Below are 19122 nucleotides of genomic sequence, written 5' to 3'. Positions count from 1 at the left end.
GTAAGGAGATGTTTGCTGTATGTAACAAAAAATGTTTTATGGTCTAAAACGCGTCAATTCGCTTAGAGCACCTTTAACACTTCTCCAATTAATGCTAGTTTAAAGTCACATGTAGTAAGAAACCTTTCTCATTGTCCGCCTAAACAAACCTGCTTGATGCTTTTAACATGTTGATTGATGGTATTCATTGCTCTGTAAAAGAATGCGTATGTGCACAGGCATGTAGTTTCTTTACAAAGTAACATCGCCATCTACTGGCATGTCATGCATAATACAGTATTTTTAGTTATTATCATGGAATTGTGTAATGTGGATCTTTTGACAGCATTGTCATGTGTACACGAGGTTTGAGGTTTCAAGGTAAAGTCTGTATGTATTGAGACATCTGTGTGTTCTTCAATAGATATCCATTGGTTATTTTGTTTTTACCTCACTCTAATCTCCCTTTAATGTTAATTTGAGGCCTACTTATATTTTCTGCCATGGTCTCTTTCTCTATAGTGTTAGTGGTTTGTCACCGTTCATGGGAGACAACGATAATGAGACGCTGTCTAATGTGACCTCAGCGACTTGGGATTTTGAAGATGAAGCGTTTGATGAGATCTCAGACGAAGCCAAAAACTTTATCAGTAACCTGCTCAAGAAAGACATGAGGTGAATCTTGAGCTTCACAGCTAACGCTGCACATTTACTGTACAAAATGAGTATTTAAAATGTGACCCTGTCTTTGAAATCTAATGATGAGATTAAGAGCATGAAAGTTTGATTTTAATCTTTGACATGACCTTACTCAGTCAATATTAAATATATCAAAATTATATTTTGACAGAATGTTGTTTTGTATAGGATGATTTTACTTTGAAATCACACAAAAAAAGTTTTAGCTGTATTTAAATCAGTATTTAGTGTGAAAATTGTCTCTAAAGTCCTGAAGTCGTTAGATTAAAAATTAGGATTTAGTTTTATTTAGGTTTAAGAGAGCCTGCAGGTTTTTGCTTTTGCTCAAGTCTAAGAGGACGGTGCACTAAATACTTGACACAGTTATAAATAATTAAATATGTGACCCTGGACCACAAAACTAGTCATAAGGGTCAATTTTTCGAAACTGAATAAATAAGCTTTCCATTGATGTACAACTATTGATATAACTATTTGAAAATCTGGAATCAAATGGTGAGAAAATAGCCTTTAAAGTTGTCCAAATTAAGTTCTTAGCAACACATACTAATGTTAAATACATACTGTATGTATGGAATAATTGACGACGGGCCGTTGAATTATTGGAAAATAACAAAAGAAAAGAAACAAAATCTGAAGCAAAAAACAGAAAAAGGTTGATGAGGATTTCTGGTTCCCAGAATGCTTTGCATGAGCCAGTTATTTTAGTTTGTAAAGACATTACAATTGTAAATGTTTAATTTAACTTTGAACAAAATGTTGCCAGTAAATAACATACATTTAAATCTACTGTAAGTTACCGGCAACCAACTGCAAGTAACACTGTAATTTCTATGGATTTTTTTTTACAATGTATCAAATATGATATGATATAATATATTGACATATATCATATCAAAGTAAAACAAGGAAAGGTCTACACATCGAATTCTAAATGTTGCTTTTCTACAGGGCTCGTCTGACCTGTGATCAGTGTTTTCAGCACCCATGGCTCAAGCAGGATACAAATAATATGGAGGCCAAGAAGCTTTCTAAGGAAAGGATGAAGAAGTATATCCTGAGAAGAAAATGGCAGGTCAGGATGCCTATTGGTATATGCACAGTTAATACATTTGGCAACAACAGCTTTTCAGGATACACTCTCTATATTGAAGTTTTCATAAGTTACATTTGTTTGCGTCTGAGGAAAAACCAGCAGGGCAGTCGCTAATGGGGTGAAAGGTTGTGACAATTATAGGGCCCTCACTGCCCCACAAAATCCAGTTATAATATACTGGCCCCCATTCTGTTAATAATATTAAGTATTTATTAGTTATATGCCTAATTTTTTTTTATAAAAACCACAGAAAATTGAAATTTGGTGAAAAAAGTTTTCTAAATATTACATAACATTATAACATATATACAATATAATAATAAAATATATACAATATAACATTCTTCCCCCTTTAATAAAATGATTTAATCTGATCTGAGAGAGTGTCCTTATTCAGTCAGTGATCAGTGTTGGTCAAGTTACTTGGAAATAGTAATTAGTTACTGATTACTTCCCTAAGAAAGTAATCTCGTTACTTTACTGATTACTTATTTTCAAAAGTAATAATTTACTTTTCTAGTTACTTTACTAATTACTTTTCAAAAACATGATGCACGACCTGAATATGCTACAGTATAAAGCAACAGGGCCCGGTTGCATAAAGCACCCTAAGTGTAATTTTCCCTTAAGTTCACCCTTATGTTTAATTTAAACTTAAGGGTGTTGCAAAAAAACTTAAGTTATAACAACAAACCTGGGTCCCTGTCATGAAACATTTAACGATTATCCTTACCTAAGAGAACCATTTAAGGGATTATACTGTATGCAACACCCTTAAATTATTCTCTTACTGTAGGTAAGGGAAATTTATCCCTTAAAGGGCGTTTTGCAGGTAAAATTTTTCACCGAATTTGTGCAATTTGCTTGTTGATAATAAACAATTAAACTGTTATCCATTGTATTTTATGTTGTTGGGTATCACAAAACCCGAAAAAGTATGAAAAAGTACAGCAATTTGCAATGATTCTCCTTTCCCTCACAACGCACTGTATGACGTCACGCTGGGGAGAGAATTGACCAAAGCCGCCTTGAGAGCATTGAGAATGACTATAGAAAGACGAGTAAAGTACAGTTCTGATAGCGCAGATGATGGATGGATGGATGGATGGATGGATGGACGGACGGACGGACGGACAGACAGACAGACAGACAGACAGATGGATAGGCTAGCATAGAGAGATAGGCAGACAGCCAGATAGCATAACGTTAGCATATCTTCGTGTAGAAAGTAAACAAACAATTAACATACTCGTGCATGCTGGCTTGAGGGGGTCCATGATCCTGCCTGAAATGGGTGTAACTTTATGCGATCTTCAGCACAAACGGTTTTGGCAGCATGTCTCTAATCCTGGAAGGTGAGTGAAGCACGTCACGTCTGTTCGCGGGGACCAGCGACCCAAACGCACTCACTTTCTTACAGCCAGTAGCGGAATGGCAATCGAGAGAGTCGGGACTTTCCTGGTGGGCCGACCTGATAATAGCTATACATTTCGAGTTATATTAGCAACACAGTCTGGCAGCCCGCTGGTCAAACTGTGCAGGCAGCCTCTCTGCTCAATAAAGTATATAAAAGTGCTCAACCTGTTCGGCAGGTCCAAACATGTACAGGATTTATAAAAATACGGTGATCAATGAGCGGTTCCTCCTCAAATGGCTTAGCCTGTCGTGATGTAAAAAGCCGCCGAACGCCTGTTTATTACAGTATGTATGCGGTCGGATCCGAGTATGCTGCAGCTGCTGACTGCTGCTGCATAAAATGATCGTGTGATTCGTTATAATCACATAAACAATATAACAAAGCATTCTTTTATTTCACAAAACAATATATTTGAGATATTATTTGATAGACTAGTAAGTGTGGATTAAGGATGTTTAAAAATCTCTAGCCTGGTGGTCAGGACATGAATGGATCAAATCAGCAGATTTGCGAAGTTTTATTTATCTCCACATATATCATAAATAATAATTAGCAAGGTAACTTTGTAGTATAACACATTATATATTTCCTACGATGTATATATGATTTCCAAATTATATACGTAAGTATTAAACAGCAATAAATGTCTCATCTATCTCTATGGCTCTGGAAATACCCAAAAAGGTAAAAAAGTGGTCTTTAAGACCATTTTTGAGACATTTTAAAAATTATACACATATCTTGAGTGATTTATGTACCCATTAATCGACAGTGGTGGTTAACCTGCAACATACACTTTAAGTGTCATACTTAAGGGAAAAACTTAAGGTGCTTTATGCAACCGGGCCAAGACCTTTCTGCCTAATTCTATTCTTTCTGCATATTCCATCATCTAAAATTTAATCAAATGAAACATTTTCTGTTTTCACCGCTCGACGCGCACTAATTCGTGAGCGTGATGACGTCCTTTTTTTAACGCTGCTAACAATATCTATATAGCCTACTGTCTACAAACATTAATAATATTAACATTACTATACATCGTTTAAAAGGTCTACGGGTTTAGCATCAGTGTATGGTCTCTGTTCTGAGATACAGATGCTCTAGCATCATAAATGTAGTATTTTGTGACAGAAGTCCAGATGACAATATGCAAAATATAAACGACTTCTTACCTTGGTGTTAATATAACGACCGCGAGTCGAATCCAGTCTGTTTCAGATGTGTGAATAACATATGAATAACATATGTATGAGATGGAGCCGCAGCGGTCATGTCAGCTGGGGGTTCAGGGTTTTTTTTCAGTAAGTTTCACATTCCTGTGCCGGCTTGCTAGGTGTTTGCTCAGATTTGAGGTGGAATTTGTTGCTGTAGATAAAAGTTTTATTCCCATGCAGAGTGTACAGCGGACGCTGATGTTTTTGTCACCTTTAACTGGGTTAAACTCAAAGTAATCTCGGCACTTCCAAGCATTAAATGCTGCATGGTCTTGTTCTCTTCTGCGCTCCATGTTGTCTCTAAATGTTCAACACTACACTGACTGACGGTGCGGCGCTCATAACGTCATTGTCACTCGACTCGCGTCACGACACGAGACAGTCTCACGAAACAAAATCAAGGTTAAATAATGCAGTAACGCAGCCTGCTTACGGGGGGAAGTAACAGTAATCTAATTACTGTTTTTGCAATTAATAATCGGATTACAGTAACGCGTTACTTTTAACATGAGTAGCCTTCTACAACACACTTTTCTTGAATTGATATATTTATTACCTTTATTTAATAATATATTATACAGTACCATTATATCTTCATTGTACAGTTGTACATTTGGCTGCCTTATTCTCAATTTCTGAATGTTTATAGACTGTTAACAGACTGATAAAACTATTGTAAAAACTGAAAAAGCTTTACCTTTATTAATTATTGTATTAGTTGCATAATGATTAAAGCATTTTTTATGTTATGACTTAATTGCATTGTTTTGATGTAATATTGATATGAATACTTGTATATTATGGTGTATGGTGTATAATGCTATGGTGCTTATATAATGCTAGCCTAAATTAATGATGGCTGAAAATCTGGTTGGCTCCTTAGAAAAAAAAAACATCATTGCAATTATACTGTAGCATGATCTTCTTCCGATGTCTCTTTGTGTGGTTCTGTTCCACTGTGTTTCAGATTGTGTATTACTGTATGTAGTGTGCTGTACTGACAAACTAAATGTATTGTTATCTCAGAAAACTGGGCATGCGGTACGGGCCATTGGTCGACTGTCTAACATGGCACTGATGGCGGGTGTTCATGCCAAAAAGGGCTCTCCCACTGAAGGTAGTAAAGCCACAACTTATGGGACAGTTCATCATGTCATCTTTCAATCTCATGACATTTAAACTCACATGACTTTATTCAGAAATGAAGAATGTTGATGATGCTCTTTTAATAAGAACTGAGGTTTTTAGTCCAAGTGAGTTTTTTGTCTGTCTGTAAGGAAATATTGACAGTATTGTTTTGGGTAAACACTTTCCAAGGAATACAGTATGCCAAAGGATAAGGTATCACTATTGGTAGTGAGAAAGCAGGAAACCCAGAGACTTTACTACGTTTTTAGTTAATATGTACTCTGTGTTAATGTATTCATCTACATCTTTTTTTTTTTTGGTTGTCTGTTGTAGTGGATGATAGACAGTTTCCTGTTGAATCAGAGGAGAAAGTCCTAATGAAACCTACATTCAACACTGTTATTAAAGACGTTGAGGTGGTGGAAGGCAGTGCTGCACGATTCGACTGCAAAATTGAGGGTAATTTTACAGCTACAGTAATACGAGTAAAAGTGTCACTTAAATAAATTCAGTACATTAAAACTGGTTAGGTTTAGAGTTGTAATTACAGGTTTAAATATAACAAAAATATGATAATATTTTTAAAGGGAAACCAGGCAAGTCTGCGTAATATTTCTCTACGAGCTCCCCCTAGTGTCTGAAAGTAAATGCTTTCAAACACACTGTCGTAAAAACGAACTGTTGTCCCTCCCCCCTTGGAACCAAGTTTATCAGCTTATTTCCAACCCAGTTAGGTTTCCCTTCCGTCAAGGGTTTTCGATGCTTCTTCCCCGGCTCTGCCATTTGCAACAATCGCTAGCCGTGTTTAGCTCGCCTGCCTCTGTGTTGTTTGCTGTAAAGTGATACTGCTTCGCGCGATATCTGAGACTTTGCGAGACTGAAGGACACCGGGTCGGATACAGCAAAGTTGCAAGTGGGGTATTCTTCCTACAGACGGTAGGGGCGGACGAGAGAGACTTCATTCGTCCGGTAATGAGTCATTTAACCATATACCGACTTACGAAGATGATTTATTAACATAGAAATGCTGCCTTGTGTCCCTTTAAGTAATCTTAGAAAAAAACGTTCAACCTTAAAATATGCGGTCTTTGTTACAGTGTAATTATATTTTTTAACGTACTGAGAAATAATGATTATAAACGTGTTTATTATAGGGTTAGGGTTCGGTTAAGATGTTAACATTAATTACATGTATTTATGGATAATTTACTGTTATTACATTTACTGCCTTGCATCTGTTTCTTCTCATTATTTTATTATTACTTTTTATTAATTATTATTTATATTTGTATTTATTTATCCCTATATTCTCTTAATTTTTTTACTCATCATTGTACAACATTTTGGTCAGCTCATGTGCTGTTTTGAAATATGCTGTATAAAAACGTGAAATTTGAAATGTCATTGAAGAATTAAGCTCCAAGGCACGCTTTATCAACATTTCAATCCAAAACAAAAATATTTGCAATGCCTTTGATTTCCTACTTTACAATCATGCTTCAATTTGTACATATGGCATTGAAATTACAATGTAGCTTTCTATTACTCTTATTTGCAAAAAATATCATTCACCTAAGCAAATAAGATGTGCCTCCAAAATTGCATACAGACTATATGCACTATATATCATCTTGTAGCATGAATAGTTTTGGAAGTGTGTTCACATTGAGAGTTCCAAAAAAGAAGCACACTTTAAGTACTTGGACTCTTTTCGCTGCAGTTTTATCAGATGCTGTGTGAGCAAAGTTCACCTGCGGAGAAGATTACACTTTAGTCTGATGGTGACTGAGATATTGTTGGACAAAACAGATAATGCTGACAAAAGTACAAAGACCAAATTGATTCTCTTTGACTTGTATTGTTGAGTGTTTAAAGGTGACATATAATGATTGAACGGGGTATTTATCCTTGTTCTGTGATGTGACATAGACAAAATTTTTTTTTGTTTGGGTCTGTAATGCCTTAGAAGCTTCATAAAAACCTTTCTCAGATAGCTCTATTAGGGTGGGGGATTTTAAACAAGTGGTTTTGCACCTTTTGGCTCCCCCTACTGGCTTAACTTGCAATCTCTTTACTGATTGGCTGACTTTGCTGCCACTCAAAAAATGTAGCCAATTATTTTAAAGTGGAAGGGCAGTTAGATGCCTGTGATGTCATAAGCATCAGTTTTTCAGATTGGGCTGTTTTCTGCCTGACATGTCTAAAAGAGGAATTTCTATGAGACTGAGATGTTTAGCACTTTTTGTATGTTTGTGAATGTGGGTAGACTACCATTATTCAACAAAGACAAGGTAAAAATGGTTTTTCATTCTCTGTCCCCTTTAAAAAAAGGGTAAAGCGTTAACCATCATAAAATGTATACACTAGTTGGCTGAGGACGTAGTGCATAGTACATAATTTGGGACACAACTAAGGTCTTTTGGTATGTATATATTGGCTTCAGTTTTAGGTGGTTTTAATGTATTTATTTAATTGTTTACTGACCCTGATCAGGTTACCCTGACCCTGAGGTGGTGTGGTATAAGGACGAACAGCCGATTAAAGAGACACGTCATTTTCAGATTGATTATGATGAAGATGGAAATTGCAGTCTGATCATTTCTGAGGTCAGTGGCGATGATGACGCAAAATACACCTGCAAGGCCATGAACAGCGTCGGAGAGGCAACCTGCACAGCTGAACTCATCGTAGAGGTGATGGGAGGAGAAGAGGAGGAGGAGGAGGAGGAGGAAGAATAAGTTGTACTTGGAAAAAAGATCTGTGTTTGTTTCTCTCATTTATCTGGTTATTCTCGCTGTCTTTTGGATGATGAGAATTATAATGAGGATGATGAAGACCTCATTTAACCTTTTGCCACATCTCTTTTATTGCGCATATTGTAATTTTTTATGTTTGTTTGTTTGTTTGTTTGAATACAACAAGGACAGATGTCAAATCAGTTTATCACATGATCCTAATCTTACAGTATGCACATTTTCTTGGATACTTTATTTTACTTTACAACAAAGTTTTTCATCCAAACAAAACTAAACTCACATGTGTGTTTGTGTGATCGTGTGAGACTGTTTAAAATAAGTCTTATTTAAACACTGTAATCCTAGGTATGGTTGTGTGTTGTTGTTTCAATGCATTGTCCATGTTTTTGCCCCTGACACACAGTAACAACAGCACTTATCAGATCTTTGAATTTGTTTATTGTATTAGAAATGTCCATATAAAAATGATTTCTTTAATATTTTTTTACATACAGTATGTACCAGTTTGTAGAATTGGAGATTACATTGCAATGAGAACACTACATATGTTGTTATTCACTTTTAAAGAATAAATTTTTTATCACAAAAAAAGTTCTTATTTGTGTCTTGTGCTCAGTCACATTTCTTGTTGTGTTAAAGTGTCATGATTGTAGAGGAATGAATCGAACCCAGATGTAGATGAAGAAGGGGGGATGTATTATAATCCAGGCAAAATAGCATTTTACGACAGACTAGTTGTAAAGGATTTTTTTCAGCATAGATCATTTCTATGAGGTGTCCAGAACAACTAAGAAATCCTAGTTGAGAAAATATGTTAATTTTTTATCAATCCGAAATGTGTGCCAATAAGGCCAGGCAACAGTACACCCCAATGGGGCTGTTTTTTTTTCTTGTATTCCTATCAAAATGAAACTTTACACAATGAAAGTACCCTTGAAAAGTTTTTTTTGTTGTTGCTTTGAAAATTAAATGTAATATGCAAATAAGCTATACACTAATCGAATATTAATACAGGCAAACTAACTCATTTTGGAGCCAAAAAATAGAAGTAATTGTAAAATATTTTTTTTCAGCAAAGATCATTTCTATGAGGGGTCTAGAACAACATACTAAAAATCCTAAAAAATCCTAATTGAGGAAATATGTTAATTTCTCATTAATCCGAAATGTGTGCCATTTTTTTTATTTGTGAACAAGCCTAACCTTAATGCCATGACAGAAATCGGGTCTTTACTGCAGATAACACACACAAATTTTGTCTAACACAATAGAATTACTGGCTGAATCCGAAATCGCATACTTACTGTATAGGTACTAAATTTCATTGGGTACCTACTTAACGTGCGCTAAGGCAGTATGTACGTTCGCGTTAAGTATGTACAGCATTCGCCATGTTGACGTTATCATGTGACATGATGTAGTAGACTTGTTCGACTTCATGCGGAACCACAAGAACCGACAGGAGATTGACATCACAATACCGCGAGAGCAACTCGAAATCAGACTTCTCCGTATGATTTCTGGAATCGCTCTCACGGTAGGCTACTTTGATGTCATCCAGCTGTTGGTTCTTACAGCGGTGCATAAACTCAAACAAACCTATTAACAGATATGAAAACGTATGCGTGTGTATGAGGGACAGGTGCACTAACACCTGATTGCATCAGTAACTTGATCTGTAACAGTGTTAAAGATATATTACACATTATTTTGTAGGGGACAAAATAAGTAAAACAAGCAGATTGTAATTTAATATCTATTGTCAGATGACAGCTGTGAAAACGATCACAATAAATGAAAACGTATTGAAGTGAATCCCATATGAAACAAAACTTTATTAAATTGTATTTTTCTAACAAACCATCACATATTTACTGCCATCTCAACACAGCTGTGATAATTCTACAGCTTTATTTTCATGAATCAGCTGAGCACTTTGTGGTAAATCCTGGCCGGTCTGTGCGCAGGGGCGGACTGGCCATCTGGCAGACCGGGCAGTTTCCCGGTGGGCCGACGTACTTTTTGGGCCGATCCATCTCATACTATTTTTGTTTGAGCAGCCCAGTTAGCGTCTTTTTTTTTCCTAGACAGACCGGCCCACTGACATTTAAGCAGCAGCCCATTGGTTATTTTTTTTAAACGACATTAAGCTGGCCCAATGACGGACCAGCCCAGTCATCGTCCTTTTTTACCCTAAATAGACCGGCCCACTCACATTTAAGCAGCAGCCAATTGGTTATTTTTTTAATGACATAAAGCTGGCCCAATCACCGCTTTGGTCTCTGTGCAAGCGAGCGTGCAACGTCGGTCAGTTCACGTGTCAAAATAGAGAGAGAGAGATGGAGAAAAAACTCAAGGGAGGTGCAGAAAAACTGCGCGACAAAAAGAAACAGACTCTTCAGGCAGACGCTGGAAAATAACACAACTGTTTTCTTCAACTCGTGTCGCTGGTGATGATGATGATGATGGTGGCGCGTGGCACTGGCAGCACCAGCACACAAAATGTCAGTGAGGAGAGGGAGAGAGAGACGAGGGAGAAGTGAGTTGCGGTAAGCAGAACTGCTTTTAAAACACAAGTTTAGATAGATACCCCTTGATAAAACCAAGTCAAAAACACACAATTATGGTGATAAAGCTGCAACAAAATAATTGCACTCTTTGCTCTGTGACTACAACCCAGACGAACTGGGGACTTCGGTACTGTTGCGTCCGTTGCATTCTCTTCTCCTATTTTCTTGCAGTTTTCGCGTCGGTTTAGGGTTAGATTATGACATCCCTACCCAAACCTAACTCTAACCCCAACGCCAGGTGACAACTGTTTCTAACCCCAACGCCAGGTGACAACTGTTTAATTTCGCGTACACTGTTTAATTTTGCGTAATCTAACCCTAAACCGACGCGAAAATGGTAAGAAAATAGGAGAAGAGAATGCAACGGACGTAATAGTATTGAAGTCCCCAGTTCGTCAAAAACTGACGCGAAAGGTATACCCTCCGCGTCACATATTGACGAATGGTCAAGTGTCGTCAAATATTGACGACATGGGGTGAGACTGTGTTAGTGACTACGAGAGTGTATCTGATTCGTAGATTTTTCGTTGATTGTCTGTTTCAAAACGTGTCATTTCTCTTCAAGCAAAATCAAACAATCCAGGACATCTGCTTACAGACAAAATATATGTTTATTGTATATAACAACACAATTGACAGATAATGTTAAAAAGCTCTATTACTGTAATCACACAAGTTTAGTTCAGTGAATGTAGTAGTGAATACTTTCCTGTAAGTACTGCAAGTAATAATCAGTTTTTAATATTACTGTAAGCAGCACTTGTATTTTGTTAAAAGTCAGCAATTCAATGGCAAATTTTGCCAATTGCACCATCTCTGGTGTCCTGTTCTTCATCATATGGTACTCTTCATCTGTCTCTCAGACTGTTTACAATCCACACAATTGGTAAAGAATACCATTAGAAAAAAGCGTGTACAATTTTGAGTTGTTGTGTTTGCTTGATGACAACTGAGTTGTAGTTGTGTTCATCTTTAGCAGCCTGCCTGTGTTTAGCATTTATAAAACAAGTTCATTGCAGTGTAAAATGTGTGTTTTACTCAGAAGTTTGTTTAGAGTTTAGCCAAAAGAGTGCATGACGAATGTGTTTACGCCGCTATGAATTTGGTTCAGAGATTGGGGTTTAGTGTTTTAGCAATTCAGAAAAACTGTAATCAACATATAATATGACAGTTAATCAGATAGGAATATTTTTGTTGTGTTCATTATTTATTATAAGCTACGGTGTGTAGTGAATAGTGTTTTTAGGACCTAACAAAAATGTTTACAAATGTTTGAAGGATGAAGCTTGTTTAAGGATTCATGTGGATTATAGGCTACAGTTTTACTGCATTAATAAATAACACGTTCTAGAAGTGTTTGTTGTGTCAACTCTCACTCTTTTCTACCTGCTATTAATTGGGCTTAGTGCTTTTATGGAATTGGAGTTGCTATTGCTTAAAGGCGTGCAAAGATGGGTGGTATTTGTAAATATATGTAGTGTGGGCCGGTTTGGGCCAAAATGCCAGGGCCGAATTTTTGTCCCAGTCCAGCCCTGTCTGTGCGTGAAGTCAGGGTGCTGAGGAACTAGGGTGGCCATTCGTGCCAGTTCCGCCGGACACGTCCCGAACATGTTTTCGGGTTCGTTCTCCGGAAGTCGCGTTGGTCGACCGCATACGTCATCAAGGTTTAATATTCCGGGTTTAATTTCAGAAAAGCAACCGTTACATTTCAAGGTAAGAATGAAACTACAATGATTGTATGTCTTAAAAGAAATAAATCTTAATTTTCTAATGTATTTTAACTGAAATGTGAGAACCTCGATGACGTATGCGGTCGAGCAACGCGACCCCCGGAGAACGAACCCGAAAACATGTTCGGGACGTGTCCGGCGGAACTGGCACGAATGGCCACCCTATGAGGAACAGTCCTGTGTAACGTATCAAAATCACCCGATTGGTTGGTCTCTGGTCGATTGCTTTGCTTTCCCGTGGCATCATGGGAAAGCTGGGATAGAAGTGTCCATCCGATGCACGCTTCAGAATCGGGGCGGACTCAGTAGGGCATCCGGGGATTTCTCGCCTACTGATTTTATGGATACTGAGGATTCGGACGTACTATCTGTTCTCGTGCTGTTTCCCTTACTACATTTTCAGTAAGTAGGCGGTTTCGGACAATACTTAAGTACACGTGCCTCTGAATCTCGCGAGAAATAGTCCAAAATCCCGCTAATTCTCGCCTACCCTTTTACGTATACTGAGGTTTCGGACATACTTTTCGTTCGCCTACTGCTTTTTGCCTACTATATAGTATGGCAGTATGCGGTTTCGGATTCAGCCACTGAGTTTTGACAACTGCACTGCAGTTCCTGCATTCACCAGTAGGCTACTCTTTAGACGTGAGACATGATCATACGGACGACTAATTAATTTTTTAATTCAGAAAAACAGAGCAAATACATTTTATTTCAAGAAAAATGTATCTCATAATTTTGAGATAATTAAGTCGTTAATTCAGAAAAACAGAGCAAAAAACTTTTTATTCATGAAAATTTATCTCGTAATTCTGATATAATTAACTCGTTAATTCAGAAAAACAGAGTAGATTTTTTTCCTCAAGTGAATGCAATACGCTTCCTTAGTATAGCAATCTCAATATCATAACGTCAAAGAGTAGGCTATAGAAGCACAAGAGGGGAAACTCTCATTCGTTTTTGGCAATAAGCTGTAAAAAGGGATTAATGATCACTGGTCTGATTGTATGTTATTCTGTGTTATCATCATTCAGTTTGAATTTGATCTTTTAATGTAGGCTACAAAGTAGCTGATATTGTCATTACTTCTAGTTGACTCCCGAGTCGCTCTCATTCCAAAATGGCAAATTTGTATGGCTGCTGCTGGGTGCTGGTGTTGCAATGGAACGTTCTATTGAGTTTCCCCTCTTGTGCTTCTATACTCTTTGGTAACGTGGTGAGATTACATTTTGGGCTGGTAGATTTACAAATCATTATATTGATGGAACACTATTGCCCCCCGCAGGAACAATCAGGAATTGCATTTTAAATAACTCAAAATCAAAGTCTCACAGCATGTCACTTTCCTACACAATACTGTCATAAGTTAACAACAAAATTATGACATTTATACTATACCTGGCTAAACCTATACCATGGCAAAAACAACAGGAAAGGTAGCCTAATTCATTAATAGTATAATAACAAAATATTATATACCTCTGCTTTAATAATTGGTCATCAAATGCACAATTAAAAAACTAGCCGGAAGTACTTTTCCATGTACCTTTTGCAAACTGTTTTCCAATAGGTCCAGAAGCACTACCTGTTGTTTTTCAGTCATATTTATTTTACGTTTTGATTCAGTTATACATTTTCTGTTGTATTTTGTTCTTATATTATTTAAGATACTACGGATATTTTGTTCAGTGTTAAAAAACTGAAACAGAAGTGCTTTTGGGCCAGTGTTGTTTACATCTTGCAAAATGGTCTATACTATGAATTAGGACATACTTTCATTACTGATTTTCCCCTACTATAGCTATGGAAGTAAACGATGTCGGACACAGCATTTGTAGAGCTAGAACTCTAGAGCAGAGGTCCCCAACCACCGGGTCGCGACCCAGTACTGGGTCGTGGACAAGTTGCCACCGGGTCGCAAGAACGTCCCGAAAAATTTTTATAATAGCCACGTAATAGCTTAATCGGGTATTTTGTACTTTAAGAGCCGACTTCAAATAACATCAATCATTTTCACTTCTGTACAGAGCCGCGCTCTCTCTCTTTTTCTCCGCCTCTCTCTCTCTACCAGCGCATCAGCGATCACATTGCTGTCATTAGAGTTTGAGCATACAGTACTTCTAAAACACAATCGATCAAAGAATTGCGGAGGTATGACTTTATGAATCAATTGCAAATGTACGTCGCAATGATGTACATACGCGGAGACGTTCAACTGTGTGACAGCGCAAATTACTGAAAAGTAATTATTTTATTCTTCTTTAAAACAACTTCAGAATTATCCATCGATTGTAGCACCATGATCAAAATAAACTATTAGGCTAATAATATTTTAACGGCTACACTTTTAACGTAGGTTTGAAAGGAACTTAAACTTGTCAATCATCATTAATCATGGTAAACGTGAGTCTCCGTGCCTCTGCGCCCAGCCGCAATTTTTCTGGCATCTCTCCTCCTTCACTGCATTTTTCTTCTCTTCTGTTACTTGGAATTGGGTCTCGAGCCCGACCAAAATTCGAGCTGCCTTCGAGAACAGCAAGCCAAGTTCGTTTAGGTTCCATTAATTAATAAGACTAAATGGGCAGGCAAACTAGTAAAAACAATGAAAGTAAAAAACAATAGAAAATATACTATAGCCTAAATAAAGCAATTATTAATTTTCCTAATGCATGGTTGTTATCTTTACTTCCCTTTAAAACGTACATTTTGAAAAGGAGGATTTTCAGCACGTTTGAACAGCAACTCAGCGACCCCAACCATCCGGTCCGCGAAATTTTTTTTAAAGCTGAAACCGGTCCGTGGTGAAAAAAAGGTTGGGGACCCCTGCTCTAGAGACTAGAAGGCAACAATGAATGATGATGGCTGGAATGTTGCAATTACTATGAAACGTATTATTACTTTAGGTTTATTCATTTATAAAATGCTGTTATGATCACAGACTTGAAGACAGTGTTAGGTAAGCATTAGGACCAGTGGCTCCATTAGATGGTGCTATTCACCTTATTTTTCACGATAACAAGGGCGGCGCCATTTCGCTCATTTTGTCAACGTTCTTCCGGCCGCATAGACGATGAGCAGCTGAGGCAGTGACTGAAGGCGACGCGTTAAGCTTAAAAAGCTCACTCGAGCGCCTTTATGTTTCTTTCTTACCAATTTTAAGCAAACTGAGGAACACCCTTATCCCAAGTAATGGTTCGACTACGATGTTCCGGTAACTTTAAACCACGCCGGGTGTTGAAAAGGTGGCCAGTTTCAGGTAAGCTATGTGCTCGTTCGCCTAAAGTTAGATTTGTGAAGTCCGTTCTACAAATACACTTAAGATCAGTAACGTTAGTTTATAAAATGCAACTATTTGAACGGTTTTAATTGTCCACCTATATTTTTATATTTACGATAGTACAACGAGATATTATAGTACATTACATTATTACAGTAGCCCACGTGATTCCTACAAGTTGCTGAGATTTCAGATGCTAGAATGTCAGTTCATTTCTCATTCAGATATTGATAATGACCTATTAAACAACGTATTATTTAACACTGAAGTTAAAGGTTGTGTGTATAATGTTACTGTCTCTATTTAATGCATCTCTCTCTTACACACTGTTCTGTTTAAGTATGGGTGCCATTTATATATTAATTCTCATGATGCAAGTTTATTTTAAATAATAACATAAAAATGTTTATGGTTATATTGTTTTCACAGATGCTTTGATGTGTTGTGATGCAGTGGACAACTGTGAGGATGATACAATCAACATGTTCCTAAACTGTGATGCAGAAACACAATGGGAGGATCCATCCGTCTCTGACCACAACTACACTTTAAAATCACAACTCAACCTGAAGCAACCTACATCTGATATGGGAAAACAATGGTGCAGTTTCCCTGACAGGGCTTATGCTGGTCCCAGGCTAAAATGCATATTTGAGCTACAATAATTTAAAAACACCTTTTACTGACATACCTCAACATATATAAGTGCCATTGTTTTGTCACAAGATGCGCACCAGTCTTGTTTTTTTGTAGGGTTTGTTTGTAAAAACTAAAATGTCCTAATATAATTAAATCCTAATCCTGTAAACCCTGTCCGAGAAACTGCTTCAATGTGTTGAGCTGGCACAAATGTACAAATCTCTACTGAGAAACAACCATCTTTGGTTCAGCTTTACACAGGGTTGATATTGCATCCATTACACAGTCACCAAGCACTTTACCAGTACATACACCAACAGCTTCCAGATAAACACTTGGGATCAGCTCCTGATGACTCCGATAAAGCTGTGTCTTAATTTATTGCAGGGTGGTCTTGCTTTACCTGTTGTAAAGTTACATTAAACCTTCATATGTGATCAGATGTCATGCAGTGATATCAAACATTTACAGTGTGATCAGATGTTGTGCAATTATATTAAACCTTTACAATGTGATCAGATGTTGTGCAGTTATATTAAACATTTACAATGTGATCAGATGTTGTGCAATTATATTAAACCTTTACAATGTGATCAGATGTTGTGCATTTATATTAAACCTTTACATTGTGATCAGATGTTGTGCATTTATATTAAACCTTTACAATGTGATCAGATGTTGTGCAATTATATTAAACCTTTACAATATGATCAGATGTTGTGCAGTTATATTAAACATTTACTATGTGATCAGATGTAACCTGCCATGCAGTTATATAAACCTTTACAGTGTGATCAGTTATTATCTGTAAGTAATTTCTTAAACCATATGTGAGCTTTGTAGATTCCACTTAAAAGGATTTAAGTCTCCTGATTTGAAGGAATAAGTGTTGGCAAGTTTGCAAATGAATTCTATCATGGTACCACATAAAAACGAAGTAGTTATTGGACTGGCTAAGGTGCACATTTGCTTTAAAAAAGACGAAATCACTGTGTAAATATTGGTAGGCATAAGTACTTTTATAATTTCCAATGCTGATCCATTAACTCCTGACAGGACGAGGTAATATGTCCCATAGGTTACTTGCCGCGGCCGCTTCGTGTCGTCTGGCCACGAGACGATTGATGGGACGGTGTGGGACTGTCCGAGCGTCGTATGGAGTTTTGGCCGTGCTCCTGGTTTGGAACATTGGCGGCAGTGGCGATGTTTGTCATTTGGCTAAAGTTATAGTGAACTACAAACAATCTTCTAACCACCAAACTAACCACCGAATGCACTGTGCCATACTAGCAGCGGAAGTCGGTTGACAAAATGCGGAAGAGCGAAGAATTAAAAAGGGGCGTGGCGGAATAAGGTGAATAGGCTATTCAAAATAACAGTATGCCAGGAAATCATTAGTTCAAAGCAGAGATTTTACACACCTACAGTAAATGCTCATTTTTATTTCATTAGGGCCAATCTAATATTAAAAAATAAAAACATACAGTAGCCAATTAAGCCATGTGCTGAATTGAGCTCTGTGTGCATCCTGATGTCCAGCTGTCGCTGATAAGATGTGTGTTTTTGTTTAATTGTATTCTTTTCTTCTGGTTGTTCTGTGTGTTTGTTTAGTAATGGTTTGTGTCAGGGTGTGTTTTTTGCTCTAACATTACAATAGTTGCCTATGGCACGTGAGTGCAGCAGAATTAATAAACAGTAAAATTTGTTTGTTTTTTGACTCACGTGTCCTGTTATGTTACTTGACCCCTTCTCTTACGAGCATTTTGAAAGTGGGGTTCGTAACAACAACAATAATAATGTAATGACAGTCATTTATTAATTTGTGACAATTCTATGCAGCAAACAAATGACACCTAGTGGCCTTTGTGAGTAAAACCACTAAAAGTGTTTTACTAACAAAGGACAGACTATTTTAGACTCATGGCTTTTTATTTGCATTTCTGCTGTGAAACATTTTCATTTTTACTAATAAAATATATTCTTTGTATTTATTAAAGTAAATTTAAAATGCTATAACTATTTTTTAAAGATATAATTTTAACTACACAAAAATTGTAAAGTGTCTTTAAAAGAAACCAAAATAAAGCAATAAACCCCAAGAAGCAGTGGGTTACTAGTGCATTTTATAACAGCTAAGGGGCGTTGTTAGGCACGACGCGAAGCTGTTATAAAATGCACTGTAACCCCACTGCTTTGCCGGGGTTTATTCTGTTTATAAAACGGTCACATCATATGCATAGCAGGGTTTCACAAAATAAAACAAAAATAAGTTGTAATTATATTAGAACAAATATTACTCTTCCGCCAAACAAAGTAGTTCCTCAGAATCAAGTGTGGTTGCAACAAAGCGCAGTTCCCAACCAACACAGACGCAGCAAAGACACAATGAAAATATGATTTAAGACTGTGGTGTTTAATTTTATAAATCAACATTCATCTAAAATATACATTAACATTTATATCGTGCAGCTGTTGAAGTGATGATCAAATATGCTTGGAAGCATGCCACCCAGTTTTAGTTAAATGCCTTAAAGAAAAATTATCTTCTTTAAATAAACATAAAATATCAAATGAAAGCATAGTCCATCCGCTTTCCAAAAAAAAAAAAAAAAAA

At 36.9% G+C, this 19122-nt stretch overlaps 1 protein-coding gene across 3 annotated transcripts in view; it reads left to right on the top strand.

Annotated features, from left to right (window-relative positions):
• Positions 1 to 8884, top strand: part of mylka (myosin, light chain kinase a) — a 113584-nt gene extending 104700 nt beyond the window's left edge. For all 3 annotated transcript variants that reach the window (XM_055214865.2, XM_055214864.2, XM_055214866.2), the window contains 5 exons: positions 502 to 654; positions 1630 to 1753; positions 5435 to 5525; positions 5870 to 5995; positions 8030 to 8884. In XM_055214865.2, the coding sequence (XP_055070840.2) occupies positions 502 to 654; positions 1630 to 1753; positions 5435 to 5525; positions 5870 to 5995; positions 8030 to 8274 (739 nt within the window). In that variant the 3' untranslated portion in view covers positions 8275 to 8884. The remainder of the gene's footprint in view (positions 1 to 501; positions 655 to 1629; positions 1754 to 5434; positions 5526 to 5869; positions 5996 to 8029) is intronic.
• Positions 8885 to 19122: the final 10238 nt, after the last annotated feature.

The sequence above is a fragment of the Misgurnus anguillicaudatus genome, chromosome 17 (genome assembly GCF_027580225.2).
Source record: "Misgurnus anguillicaudatus chromosome 17, ASM2758022v2, whole genome shotgun sequence".
Classification (NCBI taxonomy): domain Eukaryota; kingdom Metazoa; phylum Chordata; class Actinopteri; order Cypriniformes; family Cobitidae; genus Misgurnus; species Misgurnus anguillicaudatus.
This window is presented reverse-complemented; position numbering and strand designations above follow the sequence as displayed.